The sequence below is a fragment of the Microtus oregoni genome, unplaced genomic scaffold, assembly GCF_018167655.1.
Source record: "Microtus oregoni isolate MIOR12 unplaced genomic scaffold, Mior012 000025F_ref0000491, whole genome shotgun sequence".
Taxonomy (NCBI): domain Eukaryota; kingdom Metazoa; phylum Chordata; class Mammalia; order Rodentia; family Cricetidae; genus Microtus; species Microtus oregoni.
Window position 1 is genome coordinate 24,549,970 of NW_024543084.1, and position 10,378 is coordinate 24,560,347.

The 10,378-nt window shown below is 52.6% G+C and overlaps 1 protein-coding gene across 1 annotated transcript; it reads left to right on the top strand.

Moving 5' to 3' along the window:
* The first annotated feature begins 2,822 nt into the window (after window positions 1-2,822).
* Lrrc25 (leucine rich repeat containing 25) lies at window positions 2,823-6,200 on the top strand. Its single transcript, XM_041675281.1, has 3 exons — window positions 2,823-2,918; window positions 3,488-4,284; window positions 5,776-6,200. Exons 2-3 carry the CDS (start codon window positions 3,497-3,499, stop codon window positions 5,909-5,911), a joined length of 924 nt encoding a protein of 307 aa, XP_041531215.1. The 5' UTR covers window positions 2,823-2,918; window positions 3,488-3,496; the 3' UTR covers window positions 5,912-6,200.
* The last annotated feature ends 4,178 nt before the right edge of the window (window positions 6,201-10,378 follow it).

The window sequence follows — 10,378 nt, forward strand, 5'->3', positions numbered from 1 at the left end:
CTCTACCCCTCAGCCCAGCCTGTCTTTCTCTGCCTAACTATTGGCCCTTCAGCTTTTATTAGACCAATCAGGTGCCTCAGTCAGGCAAGGTGAAACAGCAGCTCATCTTTGCATAGTTAACCAAACTCAGCACAACAAAGGCAACACTGTTTACATAGCTAAACAAATATTCTATTCCACACGTTTCCGCACCTATGAAATGGACATAATCTCAAGGATCCTATGCAGGACCTGCACCCAGAGCCATGCCCCTCCCCTCACTGGGGACCCTAGTCTCCTTGTATACCCCAGGCTGGCCCGTCAAGCATGAACAGCAGAGACCAGACAGAAGGTCCTCAGTGGTAGGTGTGGCCATGTTCTTGTGGTTCATGGGCCCTATGGAGATGCAGTCCAGGGCTGTGCTACATTAGCTGCTCTGGCTTGGTCATGCCTGTTTCTCTAAAGCAGCTTCTATAACTCTGTGGGGTCTCTGCAGACAGCAGGGTTGGCAGAGGAAACTGCTCAACATGACTCAGGAACTGGCTTCTGGAGTCTGACTACAGGAAGGTGACGTAGTTATTCTGAAGCACAGTGCAATGCTGGGGAAAAGAGTCCTGAAGCAATTGACTTGATCGTGTGTGGTTAAGACAAATTCACGCGGAATCCCTTTACAAAGTCCATATGGCCTCTTCTGTAAAGATGGGTCTGTTGACTCAGAAACAAAGTGCGCAGGAGAGGGCGTAGGGAGAAGCAGTGTAGTTGGCAGTGACCGGCGTTGCAGATGGCGCAGGTTCCTAGGACTTTAACTCCCCCATTCCCAGCTTTCTGTGGAAACTGGCATGCATCCTTCTCTGTGGGCACAAGACCCTCCTGCCCTCTACACAATACCACACTGGGGTAGGGGAGCAGAGGCAGGAGGATGACAATTCTGGGGCGATCTAAGCTACACTGGCTGAACAGGCAAAAGTCGCAGTTCAGAATCTTTACCTTTAAATTCCTTGAGAACCAGAAACTGGGTTTGCGGAACACAGAGTGAGAGCCTTTTAGGCGGGATCCAGCCAGGATTGGCTTGTCCCTGGGCACTTAGCATGTCACCTGTCACCTACTGTGGTCTGGTCCTTGCCAGCAGCCCTTCCCCTTCCTGTGGACAAGCTGGATTGTGCCCATTGCAGAGAGTCCTCAGTGGTCCCTGTGGCCATCACAGGGAAGATGGGCAGATCTGCAGTTGAGAGAGGCTGGAGCTACCGAGGGGGAGCAGGGGAGGCAGCATAGGGCTGGGGTGTTAGACCTTGGTGCTGAGAGGTCTGTGTCTGTGTCGCTGTCTCTAGGGATCTTGGTGGTTTCATGAATGTGTCACTGGCATTTGGAGAGGCTGAGGGTCTCACTATCTCTGCAGGTTTCAAGGTTTCAATATTTTGGGGGTATCTCTGAGCATATATGGTTATTGGGCTACCTCTAGGTCTGGGGATTGCTGTGATCTCTGCAGTGACCTTGGAGAGTCTGGTGGCCTGGCCCCCCTGTGCACACCCAGTCTTCTTGGGATCAGCTGCACCCCACTTCCTTGTCTAGCTTTACTTTTTATTGTGCTCAGCACAAAGAAAAGATGGACATGCCACCAGACTTACCTTGTTCCCCAGGACTGAGAAGCCAGAGGAAGCGGGAGAGATGGACTGCAGGAGAGACGCTGTCTTAGAGTGAGAGAGCCCCCACCGCTGACAGCTGGGCCCACGTGGTGGAGGGGAGAACAGGTAGATTCCTGCAGGCTGAGGCCCTCACAACCCACACATCCCAAGGAAATGGAATAGGGAGATAACAATGAGGAAACCGGCACATTCACACGTTCACTGTGTGTCTGTCCTCCACATCCCCAAGAGCCCTGACGTCATGAGCAGACCTGAGGCTGCTAGGGCCCGGGTGGGGTGGGGGTGCTCAAGCCGCTGTGTCTGACACTGGTCACTCGGTGGCATGAGTTCATCCTCAAGGGATGTCACTGTACAGCAAGATCTCCACCAGGCTACTACCGCTAGGCCAGCCCCTCACCCGCGACTCTGCCAGCGCCTTGCTTCTGTGTGGGGAGAGTCCGTGGCCGGACTCCTCCACGACCCTGCTTTCTCTTCCTGTCAGTGTCCTTCTGGGTCGGGTTCCTTCAAACAGACCTTGTCACACTCAGACAGGCTCCCCTCCCCTGTGCCCTGTGAGAGGCCAGCTCCTCTGCCCCCTGCCCTTCCTGCCACTTCCTCCTCTCCACTTCCTCCTTGCCATCTGCTCCTCAGGCCCCAGGACCTTAGCTCCTGACAACTTGCAGGGGAACTGCTCCTGATTTCTTGTCAGGTTTATTTATCAGTGATGCCTGCTCCCCTCACAGGCCCTGCAGCCTCTCTTCAACCGCTAAGAAGACTTCCTCTGAGCCTCTGTGGGACCGCAGAAAATTAAGGACAGGTTGTGTTAAAGCCCCAGCCTTCATGCCTCCTTCTATAATAGAATGCCTTGCAAAATCCTATCCTGTCCCCTTTTCTGGGCCTGTCTTGTCTCCATTGCGTTTGGGGAAGGTCACTGTCCAACTCCGTCCTTTCCCCCAGCCCAGGGCCGCGGCATTTGTACTGATTGTTCGTTGACTGAATATTTGCAGAGCCCAGCAGAAGTCTGGAAGCGGGTGGGGGAAGCTGCGGGCTGAGGAGCGCAGGGTGAGGTCACCGACTTCCAGCAAGAGAGAAGTGGGAAAGGGCGGCCCCTCTTCCTCGGTGAGCGAGCTTGAGACTTGCAGAGGGCGGGTCTCCGCGCCGCCCCTCCACTCCGACACTTTGATTCCTGTCTTCCAGATGCTGGGCGCAGAGGTGGAGAACGCCAGGTTGGTGGCTGGGCTGCGGTGAACCCCAACCCAGACCCTAGGCACCCCGAGGCTTGCGACACCACAAGGGCCGGAAGGTTAACAGCAGGAGGTGAGACCAGGCCACAGGGCTCTCAGAAGCGTTGTATCCGCCTCTGCACTCAGGGTTTACAGTACTGAGTAGCCGGGTCTGCAGGAAAGAGGTTGCCAAGACCCGCGGGGGCGGTTTCCAGGACAACCACTCATCTGCATATGGCCACGTCTTGGCCAACAAGAGTGCCGCAGATAATCTTGAAGTTGGGCAGGTGTGTGGGAGAGTGGTCTAGTTGGCCAGCAGGTGCCACATGCACCCATTTCACAGATAAGAAGATGGAGGCTTGGGGACCAGGGAGGTGAAGGGACAGTGGCCAACCAAGGGCGGTGTGCTTCCACATCAGAAGAGTCTGAGTGCTTTATTTGGGTTTGAGACAGGGCCTCACTATGTAGACCAGGCTGACCACAAACTCACAGAGATCCACCTGCCTCTGCCTCCCTAGTGCTGGGATTAAAGGCGTGCACCACCACCTCTAGCCTGAACTATTAAATTTTTTTTAAAACCCACAACATTTAATCCCGGTAGAGAGAGGGCAAGAGATCACAGGGTAAGGTCGCCACCTGACACTTGTGTCCCCCCACACACAGGTTGCTAGAATGGGGGCCACCGGAGCCAGGTTGCTGAGGTCCTGTGTCCTGCTGCTGCTGACCATGCTGCTCCAGTCGGGAAGTCAAGATCTCACCTGCATGGTGTTCTCAAGCAATGTGGACTGGACCCAGACATTCAATGACACCTGCCTCAATTTCAGTGGCCTTGGCCTCTCCCTGCCGAGGACCCAGGCCCTGCAGGCCAGTCACTTGCAGGTTCTGGACCTCTCTAGGAATGGGCTGCAGGCTCTCCCCAGGGTCTTCTTTGCCAAGCTGGAGAAGCTACAAACCTTGATTGTCACCCACAACCGGCTGGTCAGTGTGGAGCCGTTGCTGGCCCTGCGCTGTGAGCTGGAGCTCAGGGTGGACTGTAGCTGCGGACTGGTCTCCTGGCACTGCATTCGCCAGAGCAACTGCTCGGAAGAGCTGCTGTGTTTACACCCGGACACGGGAGCACCAGGGAACCTCTCCACCTTCCTCCAGGTCAGCTGTCCCCCCAGCTTGGCCCCGGAGACCATCGGTGCCCTTGTAGCAGGGACTGTCTTCTTATCTCTGGCTGTCAGTGGATCTGTGTTGGCCTGGAGACTTCGACAACACCGAAGAGCCAGTGGCCAGGGTCTCAGCGAAGCCCAGAGTTCGCACGATACCTGTAAACCTGTGACAGGCTTCCTACCAAGGTACAGCAGCCAGCGACCGGACCCCAAGACCCCGGACACGCCACCAGGCGGGTCCTCACTGGACTATGAGAATGTCTTCATAGGCCAACTGTCTGAGGATGGCTCGGAGTCCGCACCCAGGTGAGTGACCCCAGATACCATCCACCGTAAGCAATTCCTAGGCTTCAGCTTAGCATGGAGGTGTGTACCTGTCATCGCAGTCCTAAGGAGTCAGAGGCAGGAGGATTACCACGAGTTTGAAGTCAGCCTGAGAATTTCAAGTGGGCCTCTGCAGGCTGTAGCTTCACATCTCTGTTTATGTGAGGACCGTGGGCCTCCCTCACCCCCAGGGCTCAGAGTGAGGTTCCTGCAGGGCTCCTCCCTGTAACCTGCAAACCCAGTTCATAGCTCTGGAGGAGAAAGGGGAAAATGGGCTGTAAACAGCCCAGACTTGTGACTGAGTGCTGTCTGTGTCCCTGTGTCACGGGGACATCTTCTGCATCTCCCTATGCGTACCTACCTGGGATACTCAGCCGTTAAGGCTGAATGAAGGAGCAAAGGTGCTGGTGGTGTTCCTGTGTTCCCAGCACTGTGAGGGTGGAGGCAGGAGGATCCGAGTTTGAGGCCAGCAGCCTAGACCACATGAGACACTATCTCAACAAGCAAAACAGAGAAAGAGAGAGAGAGGTGGAGAAAGAAAGAAAGAAAGAGAGAGAGAGAGAGAGAGGAAGAGAGAAAGAGAGAAAAAAAAAGTGGGGGAAGTTTGTGGATCATCAGACCGGCCAGGAACAGGGAAGGAAGAGAGAGGCCCTGCTGGAAGCTGAGGCTGGGGATTTGGGTAACCCAGTTGCTGAGAACGAGGGTATGCAAATGTTGAGGAGGATGGGGAGGTCATTGACCTAAGCTAGTCACTCTATCACCACCCCAGCGGGGTGAAGACGGCCCCCCCCTGGGCCTGTTGAGCCTCCAAGTACCCAGGGTCGGCTCCTCTCTCACACATGGGGTTCCCAGAGTTTCACAGCCTCTTCTGCCCCCACAGGCAATTGATAGTAAGGAAATACTGTCAGAAAATGAAGTCTGTGGGACTGAGCCCAGATGGAGCCATCACCCAGACACACACGGGCGCCATGACCTGCACCACACAGACCAGTTCTAGGAGGCTAGCACACACTACACAGGCAGATATAAAAATCAAATCCAGCGTGTCTTTTCCACCTTGTGTTTTGATGGTGCAGAAATAGAGGCTTTCCACAGCTTGGGAGTGATTTGCCCACCCACTGGGGGCTGAGGGTTCAAATCTCTGCCCAAGAGGGATGATTTTATCCAAATCACCCCAGCCACAGCGGGTTTCCTGTAATGTCAGATAAGTTAGTAACCAACGACAACAGAAGAAACGAGGACCACGGGTTCCTTCTCATCCTTTGACTTACTTAAGAGCTCTAAGCCTGAGTGTGTGTGTGTGTGTGTGTGTGTGTGTGTGTGAGAGAGAGAGAGAGAGAGAGAGAGAGAGAGAGAGAGACAGAGACAGAGACAGAGAGAGAGACAGAGAGAGACAGAGACAGAGACAGAGAGACAGAGAGAGAACGCGCAAATTGTGCTGCATCCGTCTCTAAAGCCCATCTGCCCCCTCAGGAGCCCTTCCGAGGACACCGACTTCTACATGAATTACAAGGGTGCCGACCTGGACCCTCAGCCGGTCTACTGCAACCTGGAGTCCCTGGGAAGGGTCCCAGCATACAACCAGGAGTATGTGGCCCCGGGGCGCTGAGTCGTCGCCTTCCCTACCCCACCCCCCACCCCCGCCTCCCCTTGTGAGGACAAAAGAAGAGCCTGGAGTCTCTGCCCCTGCAGCTCCCACGCTCCCCAGGACTCTCAAAGTCAGAGGTGGCGCGAGGACCCCCAAAGCAGGAGGGTCACGGACACGGACTGAACCCTCCGGTCAGTGTGCAGGTGCTGCTCAGTAAATGCTGGGGCCACGTGGGGCTCAGCGCGTGACTGACAGAGGTGATTCTCCGTCTGGGATTCCCAAGTGACTCTGCACCCATCCAGGCTCCGGGGCTCCAGCCTACCTGCGCCCCTCCCCTGCCCTCCCGCCCTCCCCCATCCCCCCTCCCCTGCCCGTTGCTCTCCCCTGCCTCTCCATGTGTCCTTTTTCTTTCCTTCCATCCTTCCCACCCGGGTTCAATGCTCACCACATAGACATACAAACAAATTAAAAACAAAATAAATTCAAAGAACTGACCAAGGCTGCCGTGTTTGCTCATGGTTGTCAACTTGACTGCATCAGAATTGATTAAAACCCAAATGAAGGGGACACCTGTGAGGGATTGCTGCATAATTCTAAGTGGGAAGACCCACTTCTTTTTCTTCTTTCTTTTCTTTCTTTCTTTTTGTTTGTTTGTTTGTTTTGTTTTGTCCTTCAAGGCGAGATTTCTCTGCGTAGTCCAGGTTGTCCTGGAACTCGCTTGCTCAATAGATCAGAGATCCTCCTGCCTCTGCCTTGGGAGTGCTGGGATAAAAGGCTTGCGCCACCACACCGGCCTGGAAGATCTGCTTCTCAGCTGAACCTTAGAGATGGCAGAGGCGTTTGATCTGGATATTGCAGTGGGAAGACACACCTGTAATCTGGGCCACCACTTCTGGAAGTCTGACAGGACATAAAAGAAGGGAACTTTTGCTCTCTGTCTACTTCTTTTACCAGCATTGGAACTCACTTCTTCAAGACTCCGACACCTGTGAAAAACCATCTGAGATATCTAGTCTTGTAGACTGAACAACTACTGGATGCTTTCTGTTCACAGCCATTGTTGTGTTAGGAGCCAATTTCCTCCTAAAATCATTACAGGAACCATCACCCTGGGGAGTCTGCAGAGAACCCCACACCCATAATTGTGTTAGGAATCGTTCTATTGACAGAGCCTACCCCACACCCAAATTGGCTGTTTATGGAGAGCTATCTGTTAGCAGAACCCATCCCACATTCCAAACTATCTAAAGATCTAGGTGTGTCAACTCGTGACTTCTTGGCCTACAGTGACCTGACCAAAGATAACCTCCTGCCTACGTGACCAACTCGGACCATGTGACCAACGTGAACCAAGCGGCAAGAGCCCAGGCCCCTGTGCCCATCCCCCAACTCTTTACCCTATAAAAGTTGTACCCCGTCTCTAATAAACTGAGGCTTTGACAAGAACCCCCGCTTAGCCTCCTTCCTCTTTCCTAGCTCATATCTTCCAGGTAGTGCCTCTCCGTGACCCTGGAATAACTGAACTGCTAGGTGGGTTACTAACCCTAGACTAAGTAACCCGCCAAGGCAATCAACAGTGGCGCCCGAACAGGGACTCGGAGCACGGCCAACTATCGGACAACAACGAGCGGTCCTGGGGCAACAAGAAGAAAACAGAAGGTTCTGCAGCTGTAGAACTCGGACAGATCTGCAGGACAAGGTAGGCGCAGGTTCACCATCATCCAAAAAGATATGGGACAGTCACTTTCAAAGGAAGAGAAATTCATACAGGAATTTAAGCAATCCCTCAGGGAAAGAGGAGTAAGAGTCAAAAAAAAAAGAGATTTAGTTGCATTTTTCTGTTTTATAGATGAGATATGCCCCTGGTTAACTTTAACCGGCCCAGAAATACACCCTAATGTTTGGGATAAGGTGGGTAAAAATCTTAGTAAACTGATTAAAGCAGGTGATTCTGTGCCGGAAGTTGTTCTTACTTACTGGTCCCTAATCAGAGACATCATAAATAGCCCAGAATGTGGAGGGGATGGTTCCCATCTCCTGACAATAGTTACTGAATTCTTAGAGGCATCCCGCCCGCCATCTCGTAAAGAGAAGGGGTGTCCTTCCCGGTGCCCTTCAGTTATTATTAGTATCCCTGAGGACCCCTCCTCAGGGCCTATTAATCCCACGGCAGGCCCCCAAGAGGAAACCGTGCCGGCTGGAGATAAGAGTCAAAAATCGCCTAACGGCATTTATCCATCGCTGGTTACTTTAAAAAATGAAACCAAACCTAACCAGCAGGACTTGGATCGCTGGATTCAGAGTCCAGGGGAGCTCTTGGATTCAGAGTCCGAAGATGAGTTAGAAGCGGCTAGATATAAAGAAGGAAAGCATGGCAGAGGAGAGAGGGTTCCCCGCGTCTTCCTTAGTCAGCCAAAAAGGACTCCGCAGCCGCAGCCCTATGCTCTGACCACCCCCCCCCCTAGCCTGCCTTTACCCACTCAATTGGTTCAGGAATTATTTAATTTGCTGCCCTTAAGGCGCAAATAGGAGGTCTCAAGCAAGTGCTTACATTACAACATGAACTCCCAGATCTTTCCTCTCAGATTCGGGACTTACAATTCACTATGGGAAAAGGCATGAATTTAGACAAACGGGCTAACTCTAGACCTAATCGTAAAATGGTCTATCCAGTTATGACGCGGTCACGAGCTAGACAGGCGAACGCTGCTGAACTCCACCCTGATACCGCAGAAGACCAGGAGAATTGTGATGAAGTGCAGGAGACCTCTGATACTGAGGAGGATATCAAACAAAATGAAGGCGACACCTCTCAGTCCATATATAAAAAATTAAAAATTAAACATATTAAAGACCTTCACTCAGCTGTTAAAAACTATGGAATACATGCACCTTTTACTCTTTCCATATTGGAGGGATTATCAGGGGACGGATTTATGTTGCCCATAGAATGGGGCAGGGTGGTTCAGTCGGTGCTAACTAGAGGACAATATCTGACCTGGAAGATTGAGTTTTTGGATAGGGCTGAGGCCTTTGCTAATAACAATAGAAAAAACCCACTAAGTCAGACTGCCTCCTGGACAGCTGATAAAATTGCTGGCCAGGGTAAATTTGCAGATGAGGAGAAACAAAGGGAATTGTCACCGGGAATACTTTCGCAGACGGCGCAGGCAGCCCTGGCAGCCTGGAGGGCAGTTCCCTCCACTAGCGGCACTACTACCCCGCTCACTAAGATCATTCAGGGGCCTCAGGAGCCATATGCCCAGTTCATGGGTCAGCTCCATGAAACAGCAGAAAGGATCTTGGGGCCTGAGGAAATGGAAGGGACTTTGGTCAAACAACTAGCCTTCGAAAACGCAAATCCTGCATGCAAAGCTGCATTAAGGGGAAAAATGAGGGACATTGATGTTTCTGGTATGATTAAAGTGTGTAATGAGGTAGATACTTTTGGCCATCAGCTATCAAAGTCAATCAGCCTGGCCATTGGTGCAGTATTTCAGGGACAAGGGGGACACTCTCGCCCCCAATGGAAGTCATGTTTCATCTGTGGTCAATTGGGACATTTTGCAAGGGAATGCCCCTCTCGACAAATGGTTGGGAATAATCAAAACGGTCCTGGGAATAGAAGGGGTGGTCCCCCGGGACTCTGCCCCCGATGCAAGCGGGGTGTACATTGGGCAAGTGAGTGCAAATCCAAGGCTGATGTATTGGGCAACCCCCTAATCCCTGCCTCCGCTACTGCGGTTCAGGGAAGCGGGAAAGGGGCCCCGATTGGGGGCCCTTACTCACCAGCTTTGTACCAGCCAGCTCAAACCCCGATACCCAATATAAGGGAGATGACCCAACGTCAAAACCCCTTTTCCGGGCCACCCCAGGGAGTGCAGGATTGGACTTGTGTCCCTCCTCCACCCGGATTATAACCCCCGAGGATGGGACCACAATTATAGAGACGGGTCTATATGGCCCCCCTCCTCCTGGCATGTTTTATCTCATTATAGGGCGAGCTTCATGCTCTCTAAAGGGGCTTTCTGTTATCCCCTCTGTAGTTGATGCTGATTATAAAGGAGAAATTAAATTACTTGCCACTGCTACCGAGGGCCCCCCAACTCTGAGAGCTGGACATCGCATAGCACAAGCCCTGCCATTGCCTATGATAGGACAATTCCCCTGCCAAGGAAACGAGCGTGGTGCCTCGAGCCCCGGCTCTTCTGACATATATTGGATGCAACAGCTTTCTGATACTCGACCTATGATGACATTATGGTTAGATAATAAACAATTTCAAGGCCTTTTGGATACGGGTGCGGATGCCACTGTTCTATCATCTAGATATTGGCCTAAGGCCTGGCCTGTGGATTCCACCGCCACCCACTTACAAGGTATAGGACAAACCCAGAGTACTCTGCAAAGCTCCAAGTTGTTAACCTGGAAGGATAAAGAGGGCAATTCAGGCACCATTCAGCCTTTTATAGTCCCAGGCCTTCCGGT

Excerpts from the sequence above, each read along its gene's own strand:
- Lrrc25 (XM_041675281.1), top strand. The coding sequence starts at position 3,497 with ATGGGGGCCACCGGAGCCAGGTTGCTGAGGTCCTGTGTCCTGCTGCTG. Across the intron at positions 4,285-5,775 it reads GGCTCGGAGTCCGCACCCAG|GAGCCCTTCCGAGGACACCG; the intron begins GTGAGTGACCCC and ends CTGCCCCCTCAG.